The sequence below is a fragment of the Crinia signifera genome, chromosome 12 (assembly GCF_055691185.1).
Source record: "Crinia signifera chromosome 12, ASM5569118v1, whole genome shotgun sequence".
NCBI lineage: Eukaryota > Metazoa > Chordata > Amphibia > Anura > Myobatrachidae > Crinia > Crinia signifera.
In genome coordinates, this window is record NC_139228.1 from 55,515,164 (window position 1) to 55,530,837 (window position 15,674).

Consider the following 15,674-nt stretch of genomic DNA (forward strand, 5'->3'; position numbering starts at 1 on the left):
TTTACAGACAAATATCACGTTGCAAATTGCACTGTTGATCTGGCTTACGGCCAGGACCGATCAGATCCAATCTACAATTCTGCCATTGCAAAACTCTGACCCCCAGATTGGACTTAATTTGACCAGGTCCAATCTAGGTATTTACAGACATTACTAAAAGTACTTAACTGCAGGTGGCATTTCATACTACATGTGATACTGACAGGAGTTTTTTTGTGCTATATTTTATTTTCTCCACGGTACACACCTGCCAATACCACAGCGACAAGAATCTGCCAATTTGGCTAAAATGTCAGAATCTGTCACTTTTTTCTGTGTTTACTAAACAGTACCCTAACAAACCCCGGGGTGAACTGGGTGATCAGACCTACCAAAATTCTGACACCTAGAACACTAGCCACATCTCTGGACTGAGGGTACATTCACCATTTCACTTTGCTCTCAGCGGATACCTTTCCGCTCTCTTTTTCAGATATCTGCTGATCTGTCACCAACCCTTACTCCCTATCTTGGGCAAATTTATTATCACCCTGCAAGGCCCGTTGGTAACAGGGAGAATTATTTTGGCTGCGGGACCAACAGCAGAAGCAAATTTGAGCTCATTTTCCGCCAGCTAGGCTCTCATGCTATAATTATACGGCCATACCTCACTGGACCGCCTGGTACCACCCGAACCCAGAAGCTAAGCAGTGAAGGGCCGGCCGAGTACCTGTTTGGGGAACTCACAGGGAATAGTCGGTGCCGTAATCTATCATAACAGCAGAGGCTAACAGCTGTGAGAGTGACGCTTTCTTTAAACCTCATGTCCTTATCCTGCTTTCCGTCTAACATATTATGACTTATACTCTCCCTTTTCTCCCCTCTCTCTTTTCGGGTACTCCATTTATTTAATTTCATTTGAAAACTGAGGGGTGGTGTGTCCTGCGCCATCAGCACTGCTATTTCATACGCTGATGACAATCGGATGTCATAAGCATTATCCAACACAATTGTCATATTAAGAAATAGCTATATGAGTGACTTATTTTCGCCAAGTTTACTTGTAGACAATTACCTGACAGAGTCAGTATTATTTTGAATTACTGCTCGGAGGAGGAGGAGTCAATTGTACAAGTCTGTAATTTTTCAGCAGATGTATAACCCCTCTCATGCTAAACCTGTATTTTAGTGTTTTTCAGAAATTAAAAGTTACGTTTTAATAATAGACAACATATCAAACATTCATTATCAGTTACAAGTGTGCCCCAAAAAACCTTGTCGGGTTCCCTCTAAGTCATCTCCAGACTTTCCTTTTACATTTCACAGAGCATCTAGCAGGACCATACGTGCAGTCATTACTAACTGACACATTTCACAGACCATCTATCAGGAGCACAGGTGCAGTCATTAGTAACTGACACATTTTCCAGAGCATCTAGCAGGAGTTACAGGTGCAGTCATTACTAACTGACACATTTTCAAACATGTGCTGCATTCATTCCTCACCGGCACCTAGTACAGATCCACAGGTGGCCTGGAAAACACGGACTGTTGTCAGATCTTGAGGATTGGTTTGGCCACCCATTCTTTATGCTATTCATAGGGGGATCTGTCTGACTTCAGGTTATGGGCTTCTGCAAGTGTGCACAGATAATGAGGAACACGTGGCTACGCTGTTAGATACATGTGTACACGCACATCTTGTTCTGTAACGTGACCTAATTCATACGTTCTAAACGGAACATCTCTTCTGTGTAGCTGAAAGATAACCTGGAGCAGTCTATTGATCACCTGAGGAGCCAGCGACTGTCTCGCCTATCCGGGTGCAGGAGTGCGTCTCTCTCCAGCTTGTGCGCTGGGGACCTGGACACCACGGCAGGTCAGTCTCAGGATAGAAGCAGTCAGCTGGTTGTACTGTGGACGGGCAGCAGGGGAATGTTCCCATGGGCAGGATTTGTTAGGAACTAAACTAATTTTCTGTCTCAGTTACCGGAAACCGGCGGCGGCGGCAGCCAACCTCCCCTCTGAAGGACTTTACCGATATTGGGACCCAGAGACGGCGCCGGTCTCGCTCCGCCAGTGTGAGATTTCTGGATGAGGCGGGGAATCCTGAACAGGTAGGGATTCGTGTGTTGGGGAGGCACAGAAGTGCTGCGTGTGGCGGGTGACGTGCTCAGGGGTTCTCCTTCTGTTCTACAGCTTCATACGCTTCATCAGTCGCTGAGAGACCTGAGTTCTGACCAGCTGCGCCTCAATGATGACCTGAGCAGGGAGCTCACCCGCAGGAACAGGTACTGTAACTCTTCTAGGTTCTTTACATTGTGTGACCCTGCACATATAGTGCTGTATAAGTAGGACCAGGACTGTCTGCAGCCTGTACTTCAAGGTGTAGTTTTCTGGTATTCCTCGTACAGCCTTATTTAATTTGCTAGGATACACAGATTAGCCCCTCATGTTTAGTATTAGAGCACAGGTGGAGCCGGTGTGAATTACAGACGTGTTCTTACTTACTGCTTGTCTGTACGCCACATGGTGGGTTACACCCCGAGACTAGCAGCGTACAATAGTTTTCTTTATATTTTGCTTATCAGCATTGTACAGTCTTCAGAAAGCTTCACAGTGTCGTATAGATGACTGAGACTGCACAGGAATTAGTGTTAGACACCTACAAAGTCACAGGTAAAGCGCAACGGAGCTTGGCGAGAGGCCTTTGTATTGTAGTATTCACTCAGAGCTAGACACACACTGATGTATAAATGTCTCGTATCACACTGAGAAGTGCAAACTAGCAGTGTCCTTTTGTCGCTCCAGTTGTTTTATTTATGTGACTAAGATGAACATTGAGTGAGTACACACTCGGCTCGGCCAAGTTGCAAGGGACTCTCGCGCCAAGTGGGGTCTGCTTACCATGGCTCAAGCAATACTGTAGCAAAGAAAGGAAACCTTTGTAAATGTACTATCTTAGATATTGAAGTCCCAAAATTGCAAATATTGTTTACAAAGACATTTTGTGATCAATGTGTAAAATATAATATACATTCCAGCATGAGACGGCACTACTGCCTTTGGAACATTCGTTCCGCTGAGCGAGAACAGACATCCATGCGAATGAAGCCATGATATGATGTCCTTACACTAATTAAAACATTACATAAAATCCTGACCATTTGTGAGCATTTTTTTGTGTGAAAGTTTTGTGTGTTGTCATTTCTGACTTGGTAAAAGCCGGGCGCTGTGTCTGCTTCACCTCACAGAACTGATGCGGAGACCAAGCAAGCTCTGAAGGAACTAACCGTCCGTTATGATGAGACCCAGCGCCAGGAAACGGTGAGCATCACGGCTCCCGCAGACCTCCGGTCTCCCCAGAGTTCTGGCTATACGTTTATATGCCGGGGAGGGGAGGGGGTGGGTACCACAAATGTCCACGATCGCAGCTCATTGTAAACTGTCACATTTGGACTATTCCTTGACAAGACCCAGACGTATGTGAGGCACGTGGTTAATGCGCCATGCCTTGGGCTGTGCTGGGGATCTGTGTCTGCCGTATTGTGCTGTTCTGCCTTGTGGTCTCGTGTGCACAACTTCGCTGTAACCAATGAGGACTTTTGAGACCTCACACGGCCGATTTTGTGCCTCAGCGCCTCTAATATAATTACAGTGTTCTAGAAGATGAACAGATCCTCTGTAAATAATAATGTTGTATATAAATCTAGAAGAACCATGATGTGGCTCTGATGGCCTGTCCCAGTGCTCCACCAATAGGGGGGGTCTGTATGTTTTGCAACCATCTGTTTATGGTTAGGCTGACAGAACAGACCGGTCCCCTACAGTCTACCTACAGAAAGTCCAGCTGTGTTCTCACAGAGAAAGCTAGGACAACCCCCCCCCCCCCCCAGATCGCTGACTATCTATTTAATAACTGCCTATGGTATCCTTACCCTGGGTCAGTCCAGCACTGATTTGAAGGTTTTCTGTATTCACTGTAAATATGGTTTACGGTGATCAGATGTTGGTTTTATATCCTTCCTTATTTATATGGGGACACAAGTGATCTGAAAGCATTGTCCTTTAATATTGCTACGTTCTGTTTCAGTTCTTCCTTCTTCCTAAAGCTGTGCCTATCGGGAAGCCGGATTAATTTCCATTCTTACCACTGGTGTCTGTGTAACTGTCTGAACCCTTTATTCTCTTGCTCTGGTTTGAAGGTTTCGGAGCGGGTGGAGCGGCGGCTGCAGCAACTGGAGCGAGAGATGAGGACGGAGAGACAGCAGGTGGAGAGGCGACAGGACCATGCGGGCCAGGTGTCCACACAGCTGCAGGAGGTGAGCCCAGGTGTAACCTGGTAAGCCAAGTAAGGGCGGGTCCGGCAGTGTTTGACACCATCTGTAATACAAAATCCAACCAGATGTGTGATTGCCGTTTGCTGTCAATGAAGTGCACGTTCCACACTGGGCCTAATTCAGAAATGGAGTAGCTGCATGTGTGATTTGCTGTTGCTTTCAAGGATGCTACATTGATCACATCAGTCATCTCATTGACCCTCCTCGGGTTGCTTAGGATGGCTAAGGACTGTTCTGGATTCCAGGACCAGTAAATTTGCATTGGAAAGCACAGGCCATGGCACCATCAGAAAATGGGGACGACACACCAAGGATCCCCACTTAAAATCATCATGGACAGGATGGGAGGGGTGCTAAACTAAGCTGAAGGGCGTCACATTCTTGTCTGAGTATTGGGAGACGAGCTGTGATGCTGGATACTTAGCACACACAGATTTAGTTAATATTTACAATAAAGAAATGACTGCCTCTTAAAGGTGCCCATACACTAGTGTGATCAGATTGCGACAGATCGTTCCGATAAATCTGATGAAAAGTGTCAAATCGCATGTGATTCGGCTCTGACTCAAATCCGATGCACAGTCCTATGCGCATCAAAACGAAACCGGAAATCGCACTGCCTGCTTTATAGGTATCCCAGTACAACTACCAAATCAGAGCATTGAAGAGACTGCAGAAAGGACTGGGGGTGTGATCGATCAGCAAACGCAGGGCTAGGATTGGTGGTCCTAGATGCAGATTAGTACTAACAGGGCGATGAAAATCAAGAATTAGGAAGAACACACATAGAAGGTGTGGAAATTGGAAGTGGCTGATTAAGATGACCCCCATATAAGGGGGGGGGGGGGGACGGAGCACACAGGAGTTAGAGGGATCGTCTTTTAGATGTAACAATGAAGATTTCCAGAACCAAGGATTGGAACCAGGGCACGATAGACCCTGAAGGGAAAGCTGGTAATGGGAAGAAAATGGCAATGAAAATAAATTCTCCTTTCAGTGTTTAGAAACAAAGCACTAATTATAGTACAAATACAAGAGGCGGATACTGAATATGGCCACTTCTGCTGTAATGCCCGGAGGGGACTGGCACGGTGGCCTCCCGCTGCCTAGCTGTCCCTATTAGAGAAGGATTAAGAAGCTCAGCCAGGCAGAGGAGCCTGTCCTCTCAGCGGCAGTGGGTTTGGGGTCACACTTGGAGAGGGACAATGTTATGGGGCTGCAATCGTTCTGAAAGATTTGGTGACGGTAGATTTCTGTTAGGAAAGCGACTTTTGGTTATATGTGGGAGGGTGGCACGGGGAATATTTTACTATACACCAGATAGTCGCTGCTAATGTCTTTGTAGGAGATTTTTTTAGGATGTTGAAAACTAAAAAAAATAAAGTCCCTTTTTATGCACAGGCGGTGGCAAGATTCGGCTTTTGTTTTGGTCACTCAGCACAAAGTGGGAACAAAGGAACGCCGTAATACAGCGTTCAGTCACAGAACGGGCGACACTTTTATCCTGCAATTTTTTCCCCCCCTTCTCCTTCTATCAAATCTTCTTTCATTTGTCAAAATCTCTCACGCTCCGCTCGCTCCCTCAGTCCGAACGTTTTAATATTCAGATCCACATCCAGGCTTTTCTAATGGAAATACGCACACTTAAAAGAGAAAAGAAAGAAAGAGATTGTTGTTATTAAAGGTTTAAAGATGCCCCGGGGTAACTCCATTACCGTTCAGACTGTTCCTCCTGATTTAAAAACAGTTTAGGGCAATCGGGATCCCAGAGTGGGCATGAGCGGAACGCGGCGGCTTGTGGGGGATTTGTAGAAAAGAGCAAAGCTTAGCCTCGCTGGAGAGTGGATGAGGAGCTCTGGGAGAGCGTGTGTGGGCCGTAGCGGTTACGGTGCCCTCGCCCTGTCTCGCTGTGCGGGTGACTCACCATTCATGGTGTCACTTTCCTGCTCCATCGATCTGTCCCACATATACCTATATATAGAGCAGCTAGTTTGTAGCTTGTCTATGCTAAGGCTGCTTCCCTTCTGCTGAATTGGAATGTACGATGTGATCCGGCGTAAAATCTAATTATTTCCCTACCTAATTATATATAAAAGTGTAATTTTGTTTTATATACATGCGGACTGAGATCCAGTCAATTTACACTTAAGAAAAGGTATGGTGCTATCTGACCCTACAGAGTGAGTTCTTGTGAGTGTCGCTTGCTTGATTTGGCGTCTGTGCGTTCTCACCCAGGTTCATTGGATTCTTGGTCACGTTTCCTGCTTGCTTACTATCTGCTCTGTGTGGGTATAGACGACGTTCCCTGGACTACCTGTGTCTATGAAGGGTCTACCCTCTTTGTAACTCCTGGGAACCAGTCGTTTCAGCCCCTCGCCCTCAGAAACCATGTACCACGTCTCTATGCTCCTGAGTAGCGTACAGGGTTATATTGGGCACTGGCAAACTTGTGACTGCAGAAGATTGGCCATTTCATGATAATCACCCACAAGTGTTGGATGGGGATACCTTAGGTATATGTATTGGGTATGTAACATTCTATTAAAACCCCAACCAACACCACTATATATATTTATTTATAAACACCACTATCTGATTTGTCATTTTCGCTTCTGTAGAAGTGGAGTTTGTTCCGTATTCCCATCATCTAACGGATTAGGTATTGTCTACACTGTGTACCCCTGATGACCCTGTTGTGCCCTGAGGGGAAATGGAACTATACAATGTCAGTGCCGTGGTTTTTCAGTTAGCCTGGCCAAGCCACAGTGCTCCGCAGAAGGAAGGGTAAAATCCTCAGCCATATGTACAGTTGGGAGGATGGGTATCCCAGCATAGCCCTATTTGCAGGATGAAGATGAGTGCTATGTTACATGGGTCACCTGTACAGGTGTGCCTCCACTTGCTGCTAGCACCCTCTCTGCCTCCAGTATGAGGGCAGTTGAACCTTGCTGGGGTTTGTCACTGCACAGAGCTAACTCTAACGTCTCATCACACAGGCATTGAAAAAACGGGAAACTAAATCCGACGAAGTAGAGACTTCACAGAAGGACAAGCTGGGGAGACTGGAGAGTGAGAAAGCCCAGGTTTGTTATTACAGGTGTAATACCCCTTTTTATTGGGGTAAATGGGGTGAACCCCTTACCAGTGACCTGCAATTATTGATTGATCTGATGATTGTTCAGGCTGTACCATCTATGTCGCCCACATTGGCTGCAGTATGGTATTTCTGGGAGATTCGCAATTGTACACGGTGATAGTCTGTGCAATGTTCTCTGTGCCAGACCGGGTGCGATATCAGTGATTATAAAACCACTCCCAGGATGTGCAGCACAGGGGGTAGGCAGGCTGGTCCTGGCTATCTTATTCTTGGGATTATCACTGAGTACACTGGGAAGGTATGTTTACTAACGCATCTAAAAAATTAAGAGGTAAATAAAAGATAGGATGTGATTGGTTGCTATGGGCAACAGCACACTTTTTTATGTTTAGAAGCCTTAGTAAATGTGCCCCTTGTAATGGGTAAGATGTGGCCTACAGACCTCATGTCTCATATGTGTCTGACTGACCGCCCTTCTCTGTTGTCTGTATGTAGCTGAGGGAGGAGCTGGAGAGATATCGGAGGCGGCTGGATCAGACTGAGGGGAGCCGGGACACACTGCTGTGCCAGGTACGGACTGCTTGGACGCACTCTCTTCCTCACAATGAGGATAACTACACGTGGTCTACATGACAAAAGGTCGACACAAGCAAAAGGTCAAAATGGCAATGGTCGACACCTGAAAAAGTCGACATGAGTTTTTCACAATTTTTTTGCTCCATGTTTTACGATCCACATGGACAACAGTTGGGAAGAGTAAAGTGTTCCACGCTCAAATGTAGCGGTACGAGACACCATTCCTGAAGCACAGAGAGCGACGCGAGCTACATTAATTATGGCTCATGTTGAAATTGACACCAAAATTTTTTTAAATACTCATGTCCACCTTTTGCTTTTATCGACATTTAGTTTTTCATGTCAACCTTTTACCTGTCGACATTCTGGGGTTGACTGTTGACCCTATAATCCACACCCATATATGACTGCTCAAGGCATTTTCATACATACATTATAGATTTAGGGGGGTATTCTATCCCGGGTCATGACTGTCAGGACGTCCCAACAGTCGTAACCTTGGCCACGATAAACTGAGGTGGATCGTTGAGATACGGCTGTGATCTTGGCAATCCGCAGCTGTATTTGGCAAAACGGGCTCCACTGCTTTTAAAGTCTGGAACGTTCAGCCGAGATGCCTCTTCAATGCCGTCGGGAAAGACAGCATTGCATAGGCACCTGCTGCTATTTCCCTCATCGGAAATAGCGGCTGAGGATTGAATACCCCCATAATGTCCTTTTTAAAGAATATATTTTTGTCTATCTGATCATTAATGGGGCAAAGAAATCTGTTCATTGAAACATAGGTGGAAGATATGCGGAGTCAGCTCCTGAAGTTAGAGGAGGATCGAGGACACCTGCAGCACCAGGTTTCCCAGATCTCTATGCAGAATCAGCATGAAGTCCGCGAGGAGGATAGGAGAATCCGGGCAGGTAACATAGTGGGAATCGGAGTACGGGAGAGAAAAGACTCCATACGCCGAGCATGTAACACTTTCCCTGGGATGCGGTCATTTGGTCTACTGCATTATGGTCGACAGTCATTAGGTCGAATCCATTAGGTCGACATGCTAAAAGGTCGACATGACTCTAGGTCGACATGGGAAAAGGTCGACATGATTCTAGTTCGAAAGGTCATTAGTTCGACAGGTCATTAGTTCGACAAGGTCATTAGTTCGACATTGTCTATGTCGACATTCACAAGGTCGACATGGAGTTTTTCACTGTTTTTTGAGCCAACATGTGCGGACAGGCGGTATTTCATGCCCTACCATCCACTAGGGCGTGGTGGGAGAATAAAATAGTGTGCCGAGCGTAGCGCGAGCGCAGCGAGCGATGCGAGGGGATGCAGTGCACTTTAAACTGTGTCCATGTCAACTGTGTTGACATTCAGGTAAAAAAAACAGTGAAAAACCCCATGTCGACATAGACAATGTCGAACTAATGACCTTGTCGAACTAATGACCTATCGAACTAATGACCTTTCGACCTAGAATCATGTCGACCTTTTCCCATGTTGACCTAGAGTCATGTCGACCTTTTAGCATGTCGACCTAATGGATTCGACCTAATGACTTTCGACCATAATGCAATAGACCAAATGATCCCAACCCCTTTCCCTGGTAGCGGGTCCCCACTGACTGGCGCCTCTGTCTCCTAGCTGTGGAACGGTCTGAGCAGGGGAAGCAGGAGCTGGAACGCCAAATTGCTGAGCTGCGCTCTCAGATGGACAGGAACGCCATCGTGTCTGAGATAGAGGAACTGAAACGAAGCATTGACCACAAAGACCGAGAGAAAGTTCAGCTGGCTGAACACCTAGAAGTGCGTATTTAACTGCGTTACTGTGGCCAAAATAAGATATGATTTGGGGAATTTCTGGTACAGTAAGGAAAGACTAACATGACATCATCGATAAAGTAGCCCCAAGAGAACACGTATTTGGAGATAAAAGCGGCACTCTTATCACACGTGTAGCTATTCTGTTTTACATGTATTCTAAGTTTGCAGAAAGCGGATCACCTGTTGTGTAGTGGTAGAAATAGCTCAGTATTTACTGTGTGAGCCGTTACATGACGGACTGTTTTTGCGGCATCCTATTTGGGTATCTGGAGACCACTTGCATTTGGTGGCTCTCCATCTTTACTTCCAGTAAAAACCCTTTAGGATAGTGGTTACTACCATGGAACTTAGGGCCTTATTCTAGTTCACTCTTTCTGACAAAATCCTTCTTAGATGGACAAAACCATGTGCACTGCAGGTGGGGCAGATGTAACTTGTGCAGAGAGAATTAGATTTGGGTGGGGTTTTACTTCAAAGTGAGATCTATATTGCAGTTTAAAAATAAAGCAGCCAGTATTTACCCTGCACAGAAACAAAATAACTCACCCAAATCTAATTCTCTCTGCACATGTTACATCTGCCCCCCCTGCAGTGCACATGGTTTTGTCCATTTAAGAAGATTTTTGTCAGAGTGAACTAGAATAAGGCCCTTAGTTAGCTGCGGATTCTGTGCTGCTCCAGCTTGCTGCACCATTGTGATCTGGACGATGGCAAAAGATAGCTAGAGCTCACCCTATTGCTTTGAAAGATGATTGGGGAATGCTGATGTGGTCTCCAGAACCAGGAGTTTGTATCCCTTATGTGAAGAAATCCCAAGATAGCCTGTAATGTTTTGGTACCAAGAAAATCAGGTGTTGCCTTTGCTGGGAAACACGACATCCACAGTGCTAGAGCCCCCCAGCTGTTTCAAGTAAGGGTACATACTGTAGTCTTCATTGTCCTCCAGTGGCGGAAGGTAAGGGTTGGTAGAGTCCCCGCCTCTTGTTAAAATCTTTGACCGCCTCAGCTATGCGCCAGTCGGTATTTCAGATATGACTTGATGCTAAGAGGAGCATTGGCCATCTCCTTGTGCTGCACTCTATCATATAACCTGGGTAAAATAATGTCTCTGCTTTGGCCGTCTCTCTGCACCGTGCTCTCTCAAAAATCTGAAAAGGTGAGACCAGAGGCTCTTGGGGGATTATTTGGGTTCACTCTTTCCGACAAATTCCTTCGTAGATGGACAAAACCATGTGCACTGCAGGGGGGCAGATGTAAAATGTGCAGAGAGAATTAGATTTGGGTGAGTTATTTTGTTTCTGTGCAGGGAAAATACTGGCTGCTTTATTTCTACACTGCAATATAGATCTCACTTTAAAGTAAAACCCAACCCAAATCTATCTCTCTCTGCACATGTTACATCTGCCCCCTGCAGTGCACATGGTTTTGTCCATCTGAGAAGGAATTTGCATCTATGAGTGAACTAGAATAAGGCCCATAGTTTTCTCCGTCTAAGAACGAATTTGTCAGAGTGAACCAAAATAACCCCCTTGGTGCAAATACGGTTTATTAGCAACCCAAACTACAACCAAACTTGTCCTTGCTAAACCTGGAAATAACAAGATACAATAAAAACATTAGGTGAAGTTCAAAGGCGCTACGCCAGTGGTAGCCAACCCAAGCCCTCGAGAGCTACCAACAGTTCACATTTTCCAGACAACCTAGCTGTTGCACAGCTGCACTCATTAATCACTGACACGTTTTAAAAGATCCACAGATGGAGCTAATTAGCTCACTTGTGATTCTGTGAGGAGACCTGCAAAACATGCACTGTTGGTAGCTCTCGAGGACTAGGGTTGGCTACCCCAGCGCTACGCCATACTCTTTATGGACATGAGAGACATAACTGTTTTAAGTATATTTCTCCAGAGATCAAGTCCAATCACTCCGCAGGGAACTCTTATCCTCAGTGGGGAATAGACCTAGGAAGGAAAGAGACACATTACTGTTTTTTCTTTCCTTCCATACGTCCTCCCTATACTGTTGAAACCCCTGGGAGAGACTCTCTCCCCTTTGGCGATGTCGCACACCAAGTGAATGACCCCCATCCCTTTCATGATGGGAGGCAGGACTAAGTATTGGTCCATTGAGTGCAGCACTAACTTGTTTCCTTTTCCTCAAGTTGCTCGTATTACTGCAGAGACTGATTAAATAAAGTTTTCCTGTTTCTTTGATGCCTTTTTTAAATGTAGGTTTTGTCTGGAGACATGGAGAAGAGAGAACAACAGCAGCTGAAGATGTTAGATCAACTTAAGGACATCCAGAGCCGTTACGAGACTTGTGAGAGGGAGAGGAGACAGTTAGAAAGTCATAACTCTGAGCTGATGCAACAACTGGAGGAGGTGACCCAAGAGGCTGAGAGATGTCTGGGAGAACTCCGGCAGGCAGAGGTCCTGCGCCTGGAGGCTGAGAAGAAGAGAGAAGATATGAAATCCAAAGCTCAGGAGACCGTCAAACACTGGAGGATGAAATGTAAAAAGTTGGAGCAGGAAGTGGAAAAGAAAGCGGAGGCAGTGGGACTGAACTCAGAGCGCTGCTCACAGGTCAGACCTACTGTCATTGCGTGGTACATACATGTCCTCATACCAGTCTGTCTTCACAATCCAATCTTAGATTCAGATTACTGAGAATTGTCTTTACAGTTGTTTCAAACTTCTCTTTACTGTTTATAGGCAGGATGTATTAATATGCATCGCCGCCCGCGCGCCGCAATGCCAGCGCATATGTACTAACATATGCGGCTGGCATCGCGGTGCGGTGACGGAGGCCCCCCGCGATACCTGTACTGTGGTGTGCGGGGGGGTCTCCGTCATCTCCCTGCCGTCTGCTTCTCCCCTCACGCCAAGGACCGCTAAGCAGGCTGTTCCCAGTGCCTCCTCCTTCCCCCTGCAGCCAGAAGGACGTCCGGCTGCCTTGCTAGGGGGGAGGAGGGTTTTACCTTCCGGGAATCCAGGAGGACCTTTCAGGAAGGGGGGAAGGGGAGGCGAGGCGGCGGGGTTACGTCGGAGGTGGCGAGCAGCGAAAAGAAGCCCATAGGCTTCTATAAGGTGGCGATACCCTACAATGCGGTATCGGTGTGGCCGGGTTTTAATGCATAGGAAAATGTGGTAAAACCGGGGTTCTACCGCATTTTCAGTTTAATACATCTCGCCCTAGATCTTTTAAGATTACGATGATTGAGAATTAATTTTACTGTTTAGATCTTTTAAGATTAAGATGACTGGGAATTTTCCTTTACCGTTTCAATCTTTTAAGATCATGATAACTGCGCATTCTCTTTACCATTATTTCACTTTTCTGAATCTAACATTTTCTGCCACACTGGAGTATTCTGTAAACAAAAATTATTTCAAATGTTCTAATAATGACTGGGAACATATTACACTAGAATCTATTACGCAACTTACTGACAATATAAAACAGCCTTTCAAATATTTTTTTTTTCATAAATATTATAAGAAACCTTCTAAGCATAGTTTCTTTGCCTCACTTGCTAAGGGAAAAACATTTTTATACTTCTCCTTTTGGCAGAAATGGGCTCGTTTCTTGCAGTAATTACTCTGCAGCTTTGATTGAGATGAGAAAAATATTTAATTAAGCATCTGTATGAAAGTGATCATTTCTTGTGGGGTTAATTAAAGCACATCCACTCTTTTCTTATCCATATAAGAAGCGGAAGCTGTGGAGAGAAGCATGGTATAACATTACAGGAGACGGACAATGAGGCTATGTTCCCATTCCCCTCCTCTTCTGTAGACCTTGCCCCGGAGACATGGGGTATGCTCTGGCCCATACGCAGTACTCGCAGTTGGAGTACAGTTGCCGGATAGGTGTTGTAGTCACAAGTACGCCAGTAATGTCCTGATGCATGCTATGTCCTCACAGGTGATGAAGGAGAAGGATGAAATGAAGTGTCAGCTCCAGGCCACAGCACAACAAGCGGAAAGTCTGCGCAAGGAGCTGGCGGAGGTCCTGGGTAGACTTGCGCAGCAGGAAGAAGAGTTACATCTGAGACAAGTGCGACTTACTGAGGTCCACGGCCAGCAGCTGGAACTGGAGAGAGAACTGCGCGAGTCGCAGGAATTGGTCGGGCGGCTGCAGGGTATGCTGTTTCCTGCGCTGTATGACTTATTTTCTGTAGCGGAGATACATGGTTCTTCAGTTAGCTAAGAGGAAAGCACAGCAGCGGTCGTGGGCAGATTGTTCCCCATTTTAATTACTTTGATGTCTATTAGCGTTTCTGTAAATTTGCAGATCTATATATAACAGATAGTTGGTGATGCTGAGCGCTCTATTTATAAAGCATCGGAGAACCAAAATGCACAGAGAAATGCTCCTTTTTGATGGTCAATTTAACAAAAGGGTTAATGCTGGAGAAATCTGCGGTCTTTCCCACCTTAACCCATTTACCTGCATGTACATCTCCATAGACCTCTATAGGAATGGCCAAATCGGGCAGACAATGAAGCAAACTGACAACCATCAGTTTGCTTCAGTCAGGGTGGGAGAAGTCATGACCTACAGCGCCAGTGGTCATGTGGTATGGTGCCTATTGGTTATTGCCACCGCCGAATAAACAAATGCTGTAGTGTGGTTTACTGTAGTGTGGTTATTACATGTGTTCCGTTCTACATCCATATATAACAATATGGATCCACACCGGATATTCCTCGTTAGGAAATTAATGCTGCTGGTTGTGTTCATTGATATTCCGTGTTTTGGTTGAATTGTAGAGGAGCTGCAGAGACAGGTTGGTCTTCAGCAGCAGCTGCAGGAGGACCGCGAGAGGCTACAGGAAGACCTTCTATCCTCTGGCCGGGCCCAGGAGAAGTGCAATGAGAGGGTCCTGGAGCTGCAGGAATCTGTCCGAGATCTGAGTGCAGAGCGGGCCGAGCTGAGCAGCAAGTTGGCGCAGGAGGAGAAAGAGCTGCGCAAGAACCTGTGCGAGGCCCAGAAACAGGCAGAATTTGCCCGGGAGGAGCTGAATTCGGCTGGGAGGCAGCTGAAGATGGAGAGAGAGGTACACCAGCGGGAGCTGACTGACCTGCGCTCTGCCGCACAGACCGCCAAAAGCAAGCATGAACGCAACATCCAGGAGATGCTGACCCACTTCAGACAGGAGAGGGAGGAGCTAGAGGGCTACATCCGTACCCTGAAGGTGAACTTTATTTGCCGTGTGTATGGATAGAGGCAACTTGTGTATTCGGAACCGATGGCCAACCGTCTTAATTTAATATTGTGTGTTCCAGGCGGAGTTGATTGACAACAAATCCATTGTGAAGTCTGAACGGCATCGGGTGGAGAAGATGAAGGTAGAGTGTGATAAGCTATCAGAAGAGGTATTTCATGGAAGAGAGGACAGCGCCGCCTTAAGGTGCAAGTACCAACTGGCTGCACAGGACGCTGAAGAGAAGGTGAGAACCTGTACCAATCGTATATCTGATGTTACCTGTGACCTAATAGGGGTTTCCTTCTTGCTAGGGATATACATGTGGCTACAGTGGAACCAACATTAATAATAATATAGAGGAGACCCAAATACCTGCCCCATATCTGGCCCTGACTTATGTACCATATTATGCATACAATCAGCAGTTGTACATGGACGTGTAGTTCTCACACTGGCCACTTAGTGGCGCTTCAGCATTACTGAATCCCACAGCTTAACCAGGGAGTGCAGGATACTGTGGAGGTGGCCGTCATGCTGCTGCTAGATTCACAATGAGGAAAGGTTTCACAGTTTGTTGTCGGGATGGGAATATGATCTGTCAGTCCCTTGTGTGCAGTTGTGCTAAATGACATGGCACATAGTAGCATGTATGAGA

The 15,674-nt window shown here is 46.1% G+C and overlaps 1 protein-coding gene across 5 annotated transcripts in view; it reads left to right on the forward strand.

Moving 5' to 3' along the window:
- The window catches only part of CEP128 (centrosomal protein 128), a 111,912-nt gene that overhangs the window by 25,708 nt on the left and 70,530 nt on the right, over positions 1-15,674 (forward strand). For all 5 annotated transcript variants that reach the window (XM_083167377.1, XM_083167379.1, XM_083167378.1 and 2 more), the window contains 13 exons: positions 1,738-1,858; positions 1,966-2,096; positions 2,179-2,270; positions 3,234-3,306; positions 4,185-4,301; positions 7,316-7,402; positions 7,912-7,986; positions 8,778-8,904; positions 9,632-9,792; positions 12,042-12,392; positions 13,735-13,951; positions 14,583-15,007; positions 15,099-15,263. In XM_083167377.1, the coding sequence (XP_083023503.1) occupies positions 1,738-1,858; positions 1,966-2,096; positions 2,179-2,270; positions 3,234-3,306; positions 4,185-4,301; positions 7,316-7,402; positions 7,912-7,986; positions 8,778-8,904; positions 9,632-9,792; positions 12,042-12,392; positions 13,735-13,951; positions 14,583-15,007; positions 15,099-15,263 (2,142 nt within the window). The remainder of the gene's footprint in view (positions 1-1,737; positions 1,859-1,965; positions 2,097-2,178; positions 2,271-3,233; positions 3,307-4,184; positions 4,302-7,315; positions 7,403-7,911; positions 7,987-8,777; positions 8,905-9,631; positions 9,793-12,041; positions 12,393-13,734; positions 13,952-14,582; positions 15,008-15,098; positions 15,264-15,674) is intronic.